We start from the raw sequence: 19,036 nt of genomic DNA, 5'->3' as shown, positions 1-19,036 counted from the left end.
ATACTGTAGCCCTAGCCCAGATCATGTCCAACATCTACCTACTACAAGCACTGTCAAAGGCTCACAGTCTGATTGTCATTGCGTTAGTTGTTGTCGTGAATTAATTAATGAATTACATGTATTTTTGACGGCCCATCCCTTACGGGATTAATTGACACATAAACAAACATTACATGATACAACATTGCAATGATTCACAGTGATAATTCGTCCGGTGCTCTGTGCAGTGCTCACCGCATATAAAGAATGACCAATATCAATACATAATAGTGGATAAGGTTATCCAAGCAATTACAGTAACCCTTAAGCAGTGTAGTTGTTGTTATTCATACTGAATCCCATGGTTTACTTTCCGTCTCTTGCAGGAGTACACTGCTGAGGCTGCAGCAAGAGAACGAGGCCCTAAAAGAGAACCAAGGGGGGGTAGAAGGTCTAGGAGAGCTGGAAGATCCAACAGACGCGTGCCAAGGATGGGAACAGAGAGAGGAGGAGGAGATGGAGGAGGAGGAAGAGGTACTACCAGCAGTGGGACCCACCCAGAGCAAGCGTGGGCCCCCAGCAGTAAGGATGAGAGAGGGAATGGGGAAGAGACAGTGTACCAGACCTCACTCCTTAGACCTGGGAACTCTCCTGTCCCACCGTCAGCCAGACCACACAGAGAAGGTAAAGGTACAATCCTCTACCCAAAACCAGTGCTTGCCGGAATAGTGTTAACACCTCACGCTCTGTATAATTCAAAATGTTCATCTCTCTCTGTCTATCTCATTCTCTCTCTCTCTCTCTGTGTCTACTTCCTTCCCCCTCTCCTCATATCTCTGTGTTGGTGTAGCTATAGCAGTCTATGTAGGGCTGTTTTCTTAGCCTGGGGATAGTTTATATAAGCAGCACTTGCTCTGGGCAGGCAACTGCTGCTCCTTTTTTTCAGGCGAGAGGAAAGGAGTGTTCTGTGTTTCTGTATGCACTTTATGAAATAGGACACAGGACATACAGTCGAAGTCGGACGTTTACATACACCTTAGGCAAATACATTTCAACTCAGTTTTTCACAATTCCTGACATTTAATCTGAGTAAGAATTCCATGTCTTAGGTCAGTTAGGATCACCACTTTATTTTAAGAATGTGAAATGTCAGAATAATAGTAGAGAGAATGATTTATTTCAGCTTTTATTTCTTTCATCACATTCCCAGTGGGTCAGAAGTTTACATACACTCAATTAGTATTTGGCAGTATTTGGCAGCATTGCCTTTAAATTGTTTAACTTGGGTCAAACGTTTTGGGTAGCCTTCCACAAGCTTCCCACAATAAGTTGGGTGAATTTTGGCCCATTGCTCCTGACAGAGCAGGTGTAACTGAGTCAGGTTTGTAGGCCTCCTTGCTCGCACACACTTTTTCAGTTCTGCCCACAAATTTTCTACAGGATTGAGGTCAGGGCTTTGTGATGGCAACTCCAATACCTTGACTTTGTTGTCCTTAAGCCATTTTGCCAAAACTTTGGAAGTATGCTTGGGGTCATTGTCCATTTGGAAGACCCATTTGCAACCAAGCTTTAACTTTCTGACTGATGTCTTGAGATGTTGCTTCAATATATCCACATAATTTTACCTCCTCATGATGCCATCTATTTTGTGAAGTGCATCAGTCCCTCCTGCAGAAAATCACCCCCACAACATGATGCTGCCAACCCCGTTCTTCACGGTTGGGATGGTGTTCTTCGGCTTGCAAGCGTCTCCCTGTTTCCTCCAAACATTATGGTCATTATGGCCAAACAGTTATTTTTTTGTTTCATCAGACCAGAGGACATTTCTCCAAAAAGTACAATCTTATTCCCCATGTGCAGTTGCAAACCGTAGTCTGGCTTTTATTATGGCGTTTTTTGAGCAGTGGCTTCTTCCTTGCTGAGCGGCCTTTCACGTTGTGTCGATATAGGACTCGTTTTACTGTGGAAATAGATACTTTGGTACCCGTTTCCTCCCGCATCTTCACAAGGTCCTTTGCTGTTGTTCTGGGATTGATTTGCACTTTTCTCACCAAAGTACGTTCATCTCTAGGAGACAGAACGCGTCTCCTTCCTGAGCGGTATGACGGCTACGTGGTCCCATGGTGTTTATACTTGCATACTATTGTTTGTACAGATGAACGTGGTACCTTCAGGCGTTTGGAATTGCTCCCAAAGATGAACCAGACTTGTGGAGGTCTACAATTTGTTTTCTGAGGTCTTGGCTGATTTCTTTTGTTTTTCCCATGATGTCAAGCAGAGAGGCACTGAGTTTGAAGGTAGGCCTTGAAATACATCCACAGGTACACCTCCAATTGACTCAAATTATGTCAATTAGCCTATCAGAGGCTTCTAAAGCCATGACATAATTTTCTGGAATTTTCCAAGCTGTTTAAAGGCACAGTCAACTTAGTGTATGTAAACTTCTGACCCACTGGAATTGTGATACAGTGAATTATAAGTGAAATAATCTGTCTGTAAACAATTGTTGGAAAAATTACTTGTGTCATGCACAAAGTAGATGTCCTAACCGACTTGCCAAAACTATAGTTTGTTAACAAGAAATGTGTGGAGTGGTTGAAAGTTTTAATGACTCCAGCCTAAGTGTATGTAAACTTCCGACTTCAACTGTATTAAGGATTTTTCAATCTGCTATACATGTGAATGCTTTGTTTCCATAATGAATACAAATGTTTCTGACGTCTTTTTTCTGCTACCATTATATTTATTTTAGCTATAGATATAACAACATTTCAACCATTATGGTTTAAGGTCAACCATTATGGTTTAAGCTCAACCATTATGGTTTAAGGTCAACCATTATGGTTTAAGCTCAACCGTTATGGTTTAAGCTTGTTAGGTTACTCATGTAAAAGGGAATCAGCAGGCATTTTTCTTCTTTTTTTGTAACTCATGCTGCATTCATAACCAAGTGGGAAGGTGTAAATTACCAGTTGGATGCGTTCAAATGCTTTGAACTCGTTTAGAAAATGCTAATTGGCTAATGGCCAACAAGCTGCGTCAGTTATAAACTAAAAGTACAGCGATCATGTTTGTAATTAAATGTTCAAAAATCATATTAATATATTGCTTTTTATAAATAATGTTTCGTTGTTACTGCCTGTTATCAAGGTATTTCTTTAGTAGGTGACGTCAGAGGCCAGCGTGTGGGAGAAGTCGGAACTCAAGGGTTATAGACGAGTTTCCCACTAGTTGGAGGGGCATTCAAGTGGATTTTGCCTTGTCTTGATTCCTATAGGAGGCGGGGTCTGATGATGTCACTGGTGATGCGGGCGGGTTCTGGCAGCATGTGGAGACGGGTCTCCGTGAGCATGTGGTTCGTCTGCGTTCTGATTTGGCGCTGAGCAGACAGGAGAGCAGAGAGCTGCAGGAGAGACTCATGGTGTCTGAGGCCACGGTCCACGCACAGGCTGAACAACTCAAGGACTACAGGGAACTACTGAGTGAGTCATCATACACCTACGCCGAAAACATACATGCATACCACAGGGTGCTGCTACGGAGAGGATTGCTCATAATAATGGCTGGAAAGTACACAATTAAATACAGTGTAGCTGATTCACTTCATTGAATCACTCGATGTAGTTTACTCAATGAGTAATGGTTGTCACGCACACTCTCACAGCGGAGACATCAGTTGAGCAGGACAATAAGCAGGTCCAGGTGGACCTACAGGACCTGGGCTATGAGACGTGTGGCCGTAGTGAGAACGAGGCAGAGAGAGAGGACGCCAGCAGCCCGGGTAACTGAGCTGTGTCTCTCCTTTATTTGTCTCTCCAGTCTCACCTGTCTTTTCTCTCGCTCCTGTCTTGTCTTACGCCTCTCTCACCTGTCACCTCACTTACAACGTCACCTCTCACTGCTTTTATCTCACTTTGTCACTCGAGACATCTCAACCTCACCATACAGGACCTACTTGACTTTTCACACACACCTCACCTGTCACTACCTTACCTGTGTCTGGGTGTGATGATCTGTACAACTTGTTAGTCTCTTTCTGTATCGCTCCTCCCTCAGAGTTTGATGATCTGGAGATGTGTACCCCACTGAGCCACCAGCAGGACTATGAGCGTGCCGGCGTTTGGTTCCATGGTGATGGGGGGGTGGGCGGGGCTTATGACGAGGGGGAGGAGTCAGTGACAGGCTCTCTACAGCAATTGGTCCAGGACCTGCGTTCTAAGCTGGCCCGCTGTCACAAGGTGATTCGTGGGTTGCAGCTACGTGTGCGTTCACTATCCACCACCAGCGACTACGCATCCAGTCTGGAACGCCCCCCGCGCAAGGTACATCATATACATACAAGACCTGATTGATTGATTGATCAGTTGATTGATTGCTTCAGTGTCTTGTTCGCTTCTTGCTTTATGGGCTGATATGACATTTTCTGTGACTATTCGGTCTTTTCTCTCCTCTCTATCAGGTGAACTGGGCATTCGAGGCCTCCCCGGCCCCCGGCGGTGTGGAGGAGGATGAGGGCTGGATGTCCGACAGCCTGGGGCCTCGCATGGAACCCAAGCCCAGCCGGGAGCTGCGAGAGCTGATGTCCCGAGTGGCCTCACTGGAGGCGCAACTCAAGAGCTCCAGGCTGGAGGGGAAAGGAGGGGTGGTGGAGGAGGGGAAGTGTGCTACCTGGCCCGGGTGAGTGGAGAAATAGAGAGAAGAAATGAAGGAAGGAAATAATGATGATATTGACTATGATAACAATGATAATGGTAATGATAACTGTATAATGATAATGGTGATGATGACTATGATAACAATGATAATGGTGATGATAACTATGATAATGGTGATGATGACGATCTCTGTCTTTTATGTCTTGACCCCTCCTCTTCCTCCCTCTCTGCACAGGAAGTACAACACTCTGATCCAGGCACAGGCCAGGGAGTTGTCCCACCTGCGTCAGAAGATGAGGGAGGGCCGCGGAGTGTGTCACATCCTCACACAGCACCTGGGAGACACCACCAAGGTATGACACTCTGACGATCTCTCCACAGATTCGGACATTATGTACCACGTCGACAGTGATTGAATCAAATAAATGTAATTGAAATAAATGAAAAATATATTTAACTATTAACTGAATGTGGTTGATTCGACAGGCGTTTGAGGAGCTGCTGCGTGCCAACGACATCGACTACTACATGGGGCAGAGCTTCAGAGAGCAGTTGGCACAGAGCACTGCCCTGGCACAACAAGTGGGCACCAAGATCAGTGGGCGTGAGTGTGGAGAACACACACGCACAAACATATGCAGGCACACACACACACACACACACACACACACACACACACACACACACACACACACACACACACACACACACACACACACACACACACACACACACACACACACACACACACACACACACACACACACACACGGACACACACACACATTCCCTGATCTTCTGTCCTCCCTTTCCTCTCCACTACCCCTCCATCTCTCTCCTCAGGCGACCGTGCTGAGCTCCATGATGATAAGATGGGCCATGAGCTGCTTGCTTTACGGTGGGTTTTTATGTCCTAATGATGTGTCTCCAAAATGGTTATACAACTTGTATTGGAACTTGATTGCGGTATTTGAGCTCTGTGGTGGATCTTTCCAGGTATATGCTGCTGGTTTGTGGCCTGTTTTCTGGTGGCCTATGTCTGTGTGTGTGGTTATGTCTGTCTGTACGTGTACACTACCGTTCAAAGGTTTGGGGTCACTTAGAAATGTCCTTGTTTTTGAAAGGAAAGCACATTTTTTGGCCATTAAAATAATCAAATTGATCAGAAATACAGTGTAGACATTGTTAATGTTGTAAATGACTATTGTAGCTGGAAACGGCAGATTTTTAATCGAATATCTACATAGGCGTACAGAGGCCCATTATCAGCAACCATCACTCCTGTGTTCCAATGGCATGGTGTGTTAGCTAATCCAAGTTTATCATTTTAAAAGGCTAATTGATCATTAGAAAATGCGTATGTTAGCACAGCTGACAACTGTGGTTCTGATTAAAGAAGCAATAAAACTTCTAGCCTTCTTCAGACTAGTTGAGTATCTGGAGCATCAGCATTTGTGGGTTCGATTACAGACTCAAAATGGCCAGAAGCAAAGAACTTTCTTCTGAAACTCGTCAGTCAACACTGTGTACTACTCCCTTCATAGAACAGCACAAACTGGCTCTAACCAGAGTAGAAAGAGGAGTGGGAGGCCCCGGTGCACAACTGAGCAAAAGGACAAGTACATTAGAGTGTCTAGTTTGAGAAACAGATGCCTCACAAGTCCGCAACTGGCAGCTTAATTAAATAGTACCCACAAAACACCAGTCTCAACCTCAACAGTGAAGGGGCGACTCCGGGATGCTGGCCTTCTAGGCAGAGTTCCTCTGTCCAGTGTCTGTGTTCTTTTCCTCACTCTTAATCTTTTCTTTTTATTGGCCAGTCTGAGATATGGCTTTTCCTTTGCAACTCTGCCTAGAAGGCCAGCATCCCGGAGTCACCTCTTCACTGCTGACGTTGAGACTGGTGTTATCTTAATGGACAAAAAACTTGCTTTCCTTTCAAAAACAAGGTCATTTCTAAGTGACCCCAAACTTTTGAACGGTAGTGTATGTCTTGTAGGAGCTGAGTAAAGGTCTGTAGCATAGGATGAGATAATCAATCTCTCTCCCTCTCCCTAGGCTGAGTAAAGAGCTACAGCAGAAGGATAAGATCATCGAGTCCCTCCACACCAAGCTACAGCAGCGCTCCGACACCCCCTGCAGCAGCCATGCCCACTCGGAGACCACTGACCAATCAGACAGGACCTCCTTCGTGTCAGACGAGTGCCGGACCAATGAGGACCTATGCTCAGATGTGGACGAAGCCAGCGAATACGCTCAGGAAGAGCAGGAACAGGGGGCGAGACATGGCCCAGGAAACACAGGTATAGTAGCCACTTAAACTTAGGTAACATGTGCTATTCATAGACACATACTCTAAACCTCCCTCCATCCTCTTTCCAACCTCCTCTCATCCCTTTCACCACTCTTTTTCCAGACCTCCACCACTCCCTCCCTCCACCCTGTCTTAAGTCCTCCAGCAGCTGTCCTAACATGCTGTACTCCACCCCTGAGTTGGCCAGTCAGACTGGTCCTGTGTCCTGCTCCCTACCCGCCTCCCAGTCCCTCCCCGGTCTGTATCCTAACCATGACCCCTGGGGTCAGCATATGGCCTTTAACCCCCAGACCAGGACCTTGTCTATGGAAGCGATGCAACAGGAGCTGGTTACACTGCCCAGACAGATGACTATGAATGAGAGTGAGCAGAGTTAGCGTTAGCATTAGCATGTGTTTTTGGAATATACTAACTGAGGGACCAGCTTGTTGCTATGGATTGTGGGAGTAACAGAATGGAGTAGAATCTGTAGCATGTATTCGTGTGATACTGACAGGGACAGCATTGGCTGGAGTAGTGGCTTTATAAATACATGTGATTGATTGGATGATGTTAGGGCTAGCATAGCATGCCTAGAGTGGATCAGGATGAGACAGCGAATAGAGTAAAAGACTTGGTGTGGATGTGTCAATGTTGGGGTTGAGAGATCGTAGACTAGAGACTCCAACGAGGAAGATTACTCAGTATGGTGTTCTCCAACTTGTGTTTGATGATACAGCACCTGCTTCTGGTCCAGGTATGCTGTAATACCCTCTAACAAGAATGCTTTCTCTATAGAGGGTATTACACCATACCTGGACCAGAAGCAGGCGCTCATCAAACACAGGTTTGCGCCATATCACCTTAAAGTAACATCAAAACAAATATGGAGTTGATTTGAATTGATTTCAGGTGAATTGGACATCATTTTTTAAAACATGCCCACATGCCCCAATCACTATCATTGATTGTTAGCGTGTGGTGGCTAAGGTTAGCTGAAGTTTGTAGTGGCTGTTTAAAGAAAAATGAACCATGGATTACAGTTTATCTTGGCCCATAGACTACTTTCAGGGCGAGGAACCATCTAACATCAAGTTTTAATTTAGTGAACTACTCCTTTAACCGCACCTAAGTTTGGCTCATAAATACAGACTCTGGCTGTGTTTCTGACATCTCTCCCATATCCATGGTTACAGGCTTTGTGGTTCCGCACGCCAACGCTCTGTCCAACCTCGCACCAGCCGCACACCACCAGCCAGACCACTCCCCTTACGGCCAGATTACCCATCATGCCTTTTACCCACACCAGCTAGGCAGCCGGACCGCGGGCCAAGCCCTGAAGGCCACCACAGACCTGGTGGAGAATGCTGCATTGTGGAATATGGAGAACATGGTTCAGCCAGCCAGGGTTGGGTCACCAGGAAACGATTCAAAAAACAGCTTCACTGGTATGAAGACCCCTTTCCATTAAATCAAATGATTTTCCATATAAATTACAAGTTATGTTTACTCATAGGGCACTTGAATGATTTCTCTTTGAACTTATCTTTGTGTGCTAATCCATGAACTTCAACTTTTGATGAACTTCACATAGTGGCTAGACACTATTTTACAGCATCTCGTTTCATCTATGACCAAGGCGTGCACAATATGCACTGTGCACAACGATGAGGATGTAAACAAGAATCTGAACTCTCGTCTCTGTCCTGTGTTCCCCAGGTGTGGACCTGATCGAAGAGCACCTGAGAGAGGTGCGGTGTCTGCGTCAGCGTCTGGAGGAGACCATCAGGACCAACGAGAGGCTCAGACAGCAGCTGGAGGAACGCCTGGCCACCACCGGCCGCGACGGAGGAGCCCCCACTAACATCTACATCCAGGGGCTGGACTCTGTCAGCCAGTTGTCCAATGAGATCAGAGTCCTGAAAGAGGAGAACCTGGCTCTCCAGGCCTGCTGGCTGCAGGCCAGCTCAGGTACTGCATCTCACCAACCCACGCTGTGGTCAACATGGAACCGCATTCTGCATATTTTTTCGATATGGCTGAATCATTTAATCTTGTTCCAAAGGATCGGATGTAGTGTCTAACTTTGCCCCGCCATCATATGTGGTTCCCCTCAGATACGTGTGAGGAGGCGGAGCAGCTGCGTGAGGTGGTGGTGACGGGGCGTGCCCGCCTGAAGCAGGCGGAGCTAGAGGCGGAGCAGTGGAAGGAGGAGCTCCGGCGGCTGCAGACACGCAGCCAGGAGCAGGGACAGCAGATACACACACTCAGACAGGAGCAGGGACAGCAGATACACACACTCAGACAGGAGAGGCAGAACAGCCATGACAAGAACAATAGGTGTGTGTGTGTGTGTGTGTGTGTGTGTGTGTGTGTGTGTGTGTGTGTGTGTGTGTGTGTGTGTGTGTGTGTGTGTGTGTGTGTGTGTGTGTGTGTGTGTGTGTGTATTCACCCTGTATCTCTTTCTGGTCTCCAGGCTCCAGCATGAGGTGTCCCTGCTGCAGCAGCAGTTGTGTGAAAGCAGGGAGCTGCTCCACTCTCTGCAGAGTGAGCTGCAGGTGTACGACAGAGTGTGTGCCAACACCAAGGGCAACCAAGGTCAGCTTACTCACTTTATCCACAAGCTAGTGGTTTCATATAGCACTGCAATTCAGGAGGTTGCCTTTATATCAATGCTCACCAATGGAAACATTTGTTAAAATATGAACCTAACTTGAGATACGTGCACATAACTGGGACATTTGCATATATCAGACACTGCTTGCATAGAATTCCAAATTACGCTCAGAAGTTCCTGTTTTGACTTTATACTTGCTGTGGGCCTATGACATTCAGTGTTATATTGACTGACACTATTATTGTGATTTTCAGGGTACCTGTGTGAGGGCCAGTACGGTGGGGTCCCTGCCCTGCCCGTGGAGCTGGGGGAGCTGCTAGGGGAGGTGAGGAGCCTCAGAGCCCAGCTCCAGTCCAGTGTCCAGGAGAACAGTGTCCTGAAACAGCTGGAGCTCCACAAACACCTGGAGCAGAAGCTGGGAGGTGGGGTCCACGGAGGGGTGGGGGTCATTGGGGGGATGGAGCCCCCTCGTACCCCGTCTCTCAGTGCCCTTACAGACAGCCCCCAGAGGGACAGCCTCTACAGACGGCAGCTACTGCATGGTAAGGGCATGTTGTCTGGTGTAGTGGTGTGGTTTGGGGTTACAGTATGGAAATACATTTTGATATCAGCTTGAAAGGCACCAATACTCAATACCAGCCTAAGCCTAACATTGGCCCACTCTTCAACACTATCAATGGGATCAACCGGTTTGTCTCATGTAAATCCCATTGAACTGACTGATTGCTGTGTTTAATGAACTAATAACAACAGACATTTTTTCTTTATTGAAAGCATTATCATTTAGTGAATGTTGAATGTTCAGGGTTGTGTGTGTGGTGGCCGAGCATCCCTGTCTGTCTGTGTGTGTGTTGTTCTGCAGACCCAGCTCCGTCTCCCCCGGTCAGAGACATTGGGCTGTTTAACTGTGGATCTCCATACCACGTTCTCTACACAGACCTGGAGGAGACCCCGCTCACTGCCAATGGTGTGACTCTAACGCTTACTGCATCCTGTTTAATCGCGCTGTGACAAATGGGGAAATGAGAGTTGTACATATCGGATTTTTAAATCTGTAGGATTTTACATAAGTCTGGTTCTAAGGTTAAAATAGTCCAGGAAGGATGTTATTCCGGATGTTAATCCCTCTCATTACCTCAAAAAAACAAATAATCATCTCAAATTCTCTCGTTTACCCATTAGTCTGACACTAAGCCCTTGTCTCTTCGTCTTCCTCCCCTCCTACAGATCTGGACCCCCACTCAGAGCTGGAGGGTGACGCCCCGGACGGCTCGTTCTCCAACCGGAACGGGCGCCATGCCATCGGGCACGTGGACGACTACAGCGCTCTGCAGCAGCAGGTCCTGGAGGGGAGGAGTCTGGTCCAGCGAATGGAAACAGCCCTGCAGGCATTCCTCAGCCAATCAATGCTGGAGGGCAGCCAGGACCAGGTAAGAGGAGGTCAAAGGGAAAGTAGAACTATTTGCGCCAACAACTGAACTGGAGATGACCTCATCTCGAAACCCAGAACCAAATCATGCTCGCTGGCCACCTACTCAATGTAAACAGTCTGTCACTACAGCTACTTTCAGGAAATTGAAGGTGTCTAGCTAACTGTGTCCGTGTCTCTGTATAGGTCCTCCTGGACTATGGGAGTGTGAGGAGTCTGCTGTCGAACACCAAGACCCTGAGACAGATCCTAGAGGAGGTTGTGTCCCTGACGAAGATGTTTTGGAGGGCTGCCCTGCCCAGCACAGACCGTTCCACCCATAACCTTAAGAAGGTGCACTATACATGATGATTTACTACCAGCATATTATGAATTATTTCGTTGTAATTGGTGGTTTGTCAACCATGTTGGTAATGCAGGTTGCTAGGCAGAGATATGAACTGTTGTTTCGTTTATTGTTTGTTGAAATATTGAGTTGATTGATCATTGTATTTATTTATTGATTGATTGCTGTGGCCCATGCAGGAGCAGTGTATGCAGGAGGAGATTCTGTCTCTGAGGGGGCGTATCTCGGAGCAGGGGGAGGTGCTTCAGGGAACCATCCAGAGACTGAGGAGCACCAGCCGCACCAAGGAAAGCATGGAGCACTTCATCGTCAACCAGCGTGAGTGTCTGTGTGTGTTTGTGGGTGTGTGCGTGCGTGCGTGCGTGGGTGTGGTCTCGTGTCCCAGTGTGTGTGTTTGGTCTGGTGTCCCAGTGTGTGTGTGTTTGGTCTGGTGTCCCAGTGTGTGTGTGTGTTTGGTCTGGTGTCCCAGTGTGTGTGTGTGTTTGGTCTGGTGTCCCAGTGTGTGTGTGTGTTTGGTCTGGTGTCCCAGTGTGTGTGTGTGTTTGGTCTGGTGTCCCAGTGTGTGTGTGTGTTTGGTCTGGTGTCCCAGTGTGTGTGTGTGTTTGGTCTGGTGTCCCAGTGTGTGTGTGTGTTTGGTCTGGTGTCCCAGTGTGTGTGTGTGTTTGGTCTGGTGTCCCAGTGTGTGTGTGTGTTTGGTCTGGTGTCCCAGTGTGTGTGTGTGTTTGCTCTGGTGTCCCAGTGTGTGTGTGTGTTTGCTCTGGTGTCCCAGTGTGTGTGTGTGTGTTACAGAAAAAGGTCCTAGTTAGATGTTTCTTCTTATTGTGCATTTCACCTTTTCATTGCAGTATCAAGGACTCGCGATGTGCTGAAAAAAGCAAGGACTAACTTGGAGGTAAGAGATTGTAATTGTCCTCAATACATACTCTATGTTGTATACCAAAGTATTCACATCTTGTATAGCACATAAAATGTTGTTAATGTGTTGTGTTCAGTATCTGGTTACCCAGTCCTAGTGTCAGTACTGTATCTCTAGTGTTGTCTCTGTTTTGCATCCTCCCTGTCTGTTTCACCTGTTCCTTCATCCTGTATTTGTCTCTTCCCTCCTTCCTCCTCCTCCTCTCCTCCTCCCCCTTTCCCCTGAGTACCTCCAGAAGAACGATCGGAGGATGTCCTCTCTAAGCTCCCCCTCTTCCACTCCTTATGCTGGTAAATGGTTTGGCACACTGTGGCTTGGCCTGTTGTGCCTGTCATGCTGTGTGACATCACAGTTTTACCATCCAATCAAACAACAGAATAATAATATTTAAGGACTATCATATAAGTCATACAAATGGATGAATATAAGTCGTAGAAACCAATGCCTTGTCCTAAATCAACACCTCAATGTTTTTTTAATCATTCCTATAATTATATTTAAATGCTGTTTATACACTGAAAAAAAATATAAATGCAACAATTTCAAAGATTTTACTGAGTTACGGGCCCTAATCTATGGATTTTACATTTACATTTACATTTAAGTCATTTAGCAGACGCTCTTATCCAGAGCGACTTACAAATTGGTGCATTCACCTTATGATATCCAGTGGAACAACCACTTTACAATAGTGCATCTAACTCTTTTAAGGGGGAGGGGGGGGTTAGAAGGATTACTTTATCCTATCCTAGGTATTCCTTAAAGAGGTGGGGTTTCAGGTGTCTCCGGAAGGTGGTGATTGACTCCGCTGACCTGGCGTCGTGAGGGAGTTTGTTCCACCATTGGGGTGCCAGAGCAGCGAACAGTTTTGACTGGGCTGAGCGGGAACTGTACTTCCTCAGAGGTAGGGAGGCGAGCAGGCCAGAGGTGGATGAACGCAGTGCCCTTGTTTGGGTGTAGGGCCTGATCAGAGCCTGGAGGTACGGAGGTGCCGTTCCCCTCACAGCTCCGTAGGCAAGCACCATGGTCTTGTAGCGGATGCGAGCTTCAACTGGAAGCCAGTGGAGAGAGCGGAGGAGCGGGGTGACGTGAGAGAACTTGGGAAGGTTGAACACCAGACGGGCTGCGGCGTTCTGGATGAGTTGTAGGGGTTTAATAGCACAGGCAGGGAGCCCAGCCAACAGCGAGTTGCAGTAATCCAGACGGGAGATGACAAGTGCCTGGATTAGGACCTGCGCCGCTTCCTGTGTGAGGCAGGGTCGTACTCTGCGAATGTTGTAGAGCATGAACCTACAGGAACGGGTCACCGCCTTGATGTGAGTTGAGAACGACAGGGTGTTGTCCAGGATCACGCCAAGGTTCTTAGCACTCTGGGAGGAGGACACAATGGAGTTGTCAACCGTGATGGCGAGATCATGGAACGGGCAGTCCTTCCCCGGGAGGAAGAGCAGCTCCGTCTTGCCGAGGTTCAGCTTGAGGTGGTGATCCGTCATCCACACTGATATGTCTGCCAGACATGCAGAGATGCGATTCGCCACCTGGTTATCAGAGGGGGGAAAGGAGAAGATTAATTGTGTGTCGTCTGCATAGCAATGATAGGAGAGACCATGTGAGGATATGACAGAGCCAAGTGACTTGGTGTATAGCGAGAATAGGAGAGGGCCTAGAACAGAGCCCTGGGGGACACCAGTGGTGAGAGCACGTGGTGCGGAGACAGATTCTCGCCACGCCACCTGGTAGGAGCGACCTGTCAGGTAGGACGCAATCCAAGCGTGGGCCGCGCCGGAGATGCCCAGCTCGGAGAGGATGGAGAGGAGGATCTGATGGTTCACAGTATCAAAGGCAGCCGATAGGTCTAGAAGGATGAGAGCAGAGGAGAGAGAGTTAGCTTTAGCAGTGTGGAGCGCCTCCGTGACACAGAGAAGAGCAGTCTCAGTTGAATGACTAGTCTTGAAACCTGACTGATTTGGATCAAGAAGGTCATTCTGAGAGAGATAGCAGGAGAGCTGGCCAAGGACGGCACGTTCAAGAGTTTTGGAGAGAAAAGAAAGAAGGGATACTGATCTGTAGTTGTTGACATCGGAGGGATCGAGTGTAGGTTTTTTCAGAAGGGGTGCAACTCTCGCTCTCTTGAAGACGGAAGGGACGTAGCCAGCGGTCAAGGATGAGTTGATGAGCGAGGTGAGGTAAGGGAGAAGGTCTCCGGAAATGGTCTGGAGAAGAGAGGAGGGGATAGGGTCAAGCGGGCAGGTTGTTGGGCGGCCGGCCGTCACAAGACGCGAGATTTCATCTGGAGAGAGAGGGGAGAAAGAGGTCAAAGCACAGGGTAGGGCAGTGTGAGCAGAACCAGCGGTGTCGTTTGACTTAGCAAACGAGGATCGGATGTCGTCGACCTTCTTTTCAAAATGGTTGACGAAGTCATCTGCAGAGAGGGAGGAGGGGGGAGGAGGGGGAGGAGGATTCAGGAGGGAGGAGAAGGTGGCAAAGAGCTTCCTAGGGTTAGAGGCAGATGCTTGGAATTTAGAGTGGTAGAAAGTGGCTTTAGCAGCAGAGACAGAAGAGGAGAATGTAGAGAGGAGGGAGTGAAAGGATGCCAGGTCCGCAGGGAGGCGAGTTTTCCTCCATTTCCGCTCGGCTGCCCGGAGCCCTGTTCTGTGAGCTCGCAGTGAGTCGTCGAGCCACGGAGCAGGAGGGGAGGACCGAGCCGGCCTGGAGGATAGGGGACATAGAGAGTCAAAGGATGCAGAAAGGGAGGAGAGGAGGGTTGAGGAGGCAGAATCAGGAGATAGGTTGGAGAAGGTTTGAGCAGAGGGAAGAGATGATAGGATGGAAGAGGAGAGAGTAGCGGGGGAGAGAGAGCGAAGGTTGGGACGGCGCGATACCATCCGAGTAGGGGCAGTGTGGGAAGTGTTGGATGAGAGCGAGAGGGAAAAGGATACAAGGTAGTGGTCGGAGACTTGGAGGGGAGTTGCAGTGAGATTAGTGGAAGAACAGCATCTAGTAAAGATGAGGTCAAGCGTATTGCCTGCCTTGTGAGTAGGGGGGGAAGGTGAGAGGGTGAGGTCAAAAGAGGAGAGGAGTGGAAAGAAGGAGGCAGAGAGGAATGAGTCAAAGGTAGACGTGGGGAGGTTAAAGTCACCCAGAACTGTGAGAGGTGAGCCATCCTCAGGAAAGGAACTTATCAGGGCGTCAAGCTCATCGATGAACTCTCCAAGGGAACCTGGAGGGCGATAAATGATAAGGATGTTAAGCTTGAAAGGGCTAACTTACATGACTGGGAATACCGATATGCATCTGTTGGTCACAGATACCTTAAAAAAAAGGTAGGGTCGTGGATCAGAAAACTGGTCAGTATCTGGTGTGACCACCATTTGCCTCATGCAGAGTTGATCAGCCTGTTGATTGTGGCCTGTGGAATGTTGTCCCACTCCTCTTCAATGGCAGTGCGAAGTTGCTGGATATTGGCGGGAACTGGAACGTGCTGTCATACACATTTCGATCCAGAGCATCCCAAACATGCTCAATGGGTGACATGTCTGGTGAGTGTAGGCCATGGAAGAACTGGGACATTTTCAACTTCCAGGAATTGTGTACAGATCCTTGCGACATTGGGGCTCTGCATTATCATGCTAAAACATTAGGTGATGGCGGCGGATGAATGGCACGAAAATGGACCTCAGGATCTCGTAAAAGGTATCTCTGTGCATCAGTGGAGGCTGCTGCGGGGAGGACGGCTCATAATAATGGCTGGAACGGAGCAAATGGAATGGCATCAAACAAATGGAAACCATTTGATACCATTAACCGCTCCAGCCATTACCACGAGCCCATCCTCCCCAATTAAGGTGCCACCAACCTCATGTGCTGTGCATTCAATTTGCCATCGACAAAATGCGCGAGAAAAAAAAGTTTGTTTTTAAAACTTTTTACCCCTTTGTCTCTCCACTTTTCGTGATATCTAATTGGTAGTTACAGTCTTGTCCCATTGCTGCAACTCCCGTACAGACTCGAGAGAGGCGAAGATCAGGAAACAGGACCCTGCCAAGCCGCACTGCTTCTTGACACACTGCTCGCTTAACCCAGAAGCCAGCCACACCAATGTGTCGGAGGGAAACACCGTACAACTGGCGACCAAAGTCAGCTTGCAGGCGCCTGGCCAGCCACAAGGAGTCGGTAGAGCGCGATGGGACAAGAAAATCCCATCCCGGGGCTGTAGTGATGCCTCAAGCACTGCGATGTAGTGCCTTAGACCGATGCGCCACTCGGGAGGCCTGATAAAATGCAATCGTGTTCGTTGTCCGTAGCTTATGCCTGCCCATACCATAACCACACTGCCACCATAAGACACCCTGATGAGCTTCCCTGAGACGGTTTCTGACAGTTTGTGCAGAAATTCTTCGGTTGTGCAAACCCAGTTTCATCAGCTGTCTGGGTGGTTGGTCTCAGACTATCCCGCAGGTGAAGAAGCCGGATGTGGAGGTCCTGGGTTTGCGTGGTTACATGTGGTCTGCGGTTGTGAGGCCGGTTGGACATACTGACAAATTCTCTAAAACGACGTTACATTCTCTGGCAAAAGCTCTGGTGGACATTCCTGCAGTCATCTTGCCAATTGCGTGCTCCCTCAAAACATGAGACATCGGTGGCATTGTGTTTTGTGACAAAACTGCACATTTTAGAGTGGCCTTTTATTGTCCCCAGCATAAGGTGCATCTGTGTAATGATCATGCTGTTTAATCAGCTTCTTGATATTCCACACATGTCAGGTGGATGAATTATCTTGGCAAAGGAGAAATGCTCACTAACAAGGATGTAAACAAATTTGTTCACAAAATTTGATGGAAATAAGCTTTTCGTGCATATAAAAAATGTCTGGGGTATTTTATTTCAGCTCATGAAACATGGGACAAACACTTTACATGTTGTATTTATATTTTTGTTAAGTGTACTAAGGCTGTGTTTTGTCTTTTGACCAATTACATCCGCTCTAAAAAAGATCTGATGTGAAAAGATCTGATGTGAAAAAAAATCTATTAGTGCAAAAAAAGATCAGAATTGGGTTGCCTGTGTAAACGCAGCCTAAGTGATCCACTATGGGGACCACCCACAATGATGATTTTCTGTACCATTGCAGATTTTAAATATATGCATAGTTTCCATTCTCTGAAGGCAATCATTAAAATACTAGAAACTATTTCTCTCCCAAGGAGAGAGAGAGACACACACACACACACACACACACACACACACACACACACACACACACACACACACACACACACACACACACACACACACACACACACACACACACACACACACACACACACACACACACACACACACACACACACACACACACACACAAAGGCCTGATAGCCTTTAAAAATACTAATTGCTGTCCTTCATCAAAAGAGTAATGAAATCATTTGACAGGAGGGGGTGTGACTGGCTGAAAGCCAGGGCAGGCTGAATCTTTTCAATACTTTTACCGGTAGTTACACTTAATACAGGTTACTTACTGAGGGAAGGTTTTTAGATAACAGATTTTAGATAACAATATACATGCTGCAACTATTACTCACTCAATGGCATTTTCAGCTTCTCTTCATCTGCAAGCACTTACGCTATTGTTGTGGTTTCATGCTAACGAAGCAAAAACATATTTCAAGTATTCCATTAACCTTTAACCGCAACAAATCTTCAAAATCGTTGCAGAATAACCTAACCTTTACGCACTCTACTCTTCATTGCAGTGTGAAGTTGTAACAATTTTTCATAAACTTTTTGGCTGTGGCGTCCTCATCTGGGTGTGTAACTGGAGTGTACCAGTGAATAATACATTTTTTCTTTCTTTTCTCCTTGTTTTTCCCTCTTCTCCCTCTTAGCTGAAGACCGAAGTCAAGCCAATGAACGGCCTACTGATTGGAGTTTCTTGAAGCCTAGTGACGCCCCGGCAAAGTCCTATCAGCGTCCGGGAACCAGGAAGCGTGGCAGCCAGTGCCTGCTCCAGGTGCTGACCTGTTAAAGAACCAGCCAGCCCAACACCACGACCTCTGACCTCAACGCCAGAAGACCCCACAACCCCTCTGCCTCACCCATCACCCCATCCACATCTCAGCCTAGTCTATAGCATCAAATTTCAACCCTCAGAGCACTCCATCCATTCTTTCTTTCTCCACCATTTCTCTCCTGCCGGCAATTCTTGCCCAAGACTCCTGCACCTCGAGCCTTACCTGAATTCTTCCTCCTTTAGTGTTCATTCCTCTACCCTCGTTTGACTGTTCTTCATTCATCCCTTTCTTTTCTCTCACCTCCACCCACCCCTGTTCTTCTGTTGGTGTCTTTTAGCTCCAGAGACTGTTGGTTCAGTCTGATGTTTGCCTTGTGAGTGTGAAGAAGAAGGTGGTTTGAAATGTGCCTCTGATGGTAACAGTAATGTGTGTCCTTGACTGCTGTAGAAGAAGTAGGATTAAGCTGCCCCTAGACACTGATCTAAGGTCAGATTAGCTTTTTCCCGAATGGTTAAGGTAATGGGGAGGGTAAGCTGATCCTAGATCTGTGGCTGAGGGAAGCTTCTACCCAGAGCATAGATAGTGTGCTCCTCTGCCTGGTAGCTTTTGGACGGGATAAGTGTCAACGCATGTGAACTCAAGGCTTGAGAAAGGAAATGTATACAAACGTACACACACATACATACATGATCAATCAATTTCTTTTCAAACAAATCTTCAACTTCGATTGCCACTGAAATGCAAGCTTTCTTCTTGTGGCATTTCACCAATGAGGACTTTCTTTGCAAAT

At 47.4% G+C, this 19,036-nt stretch overlaps 1 protein-coding gene across 1 annotated transcript; it reads left to right on the top strand.

The window, feature by feature from the left end:
• The first annotated feature begins 10,001 nt into the window (after positions 1-10,001).
• Positions 10,002-11,321, top strand: wu:fj49a02 (myomegalin). Its single transcript, XM_038964247.1, has 4 exons — positions 10,002-10,086; positions 10,407-10,511; positions 10,772-10,974; positions 11,160-11,321. The coding sequence occupies exons 1-4, from the start codon at positions 10,002-10,004 to the stop codon at positions 11,319-11,321; spliced, it is 555 nt and encodes a 184-aa protein (XP_038820175.1).
• Positions 11,322-19,036: the final 7,715 nt, after the last annotated feature.

The sequence above is a fragment of the Salvelinus namaycush genome, chromosome 25 (genome assembly GCF_016432855.1).
Source record: "Salvelinus namaycush isolate Seneca chromosome 25, SaNama_1.0, whole genome shotgun sequence".
Lineage (NCBI taxonomy): Eukaryota > Metazoa > Chordata > Actinopteri > Salmoniformes > Salmonidae > Salvelinus > Salvelinus namaycush.
The sequence above is the reverse complement of the archived record's forward strand: the minus strand, read 5'-3'. Positions and strand labels throughout refer to the sequence as shown.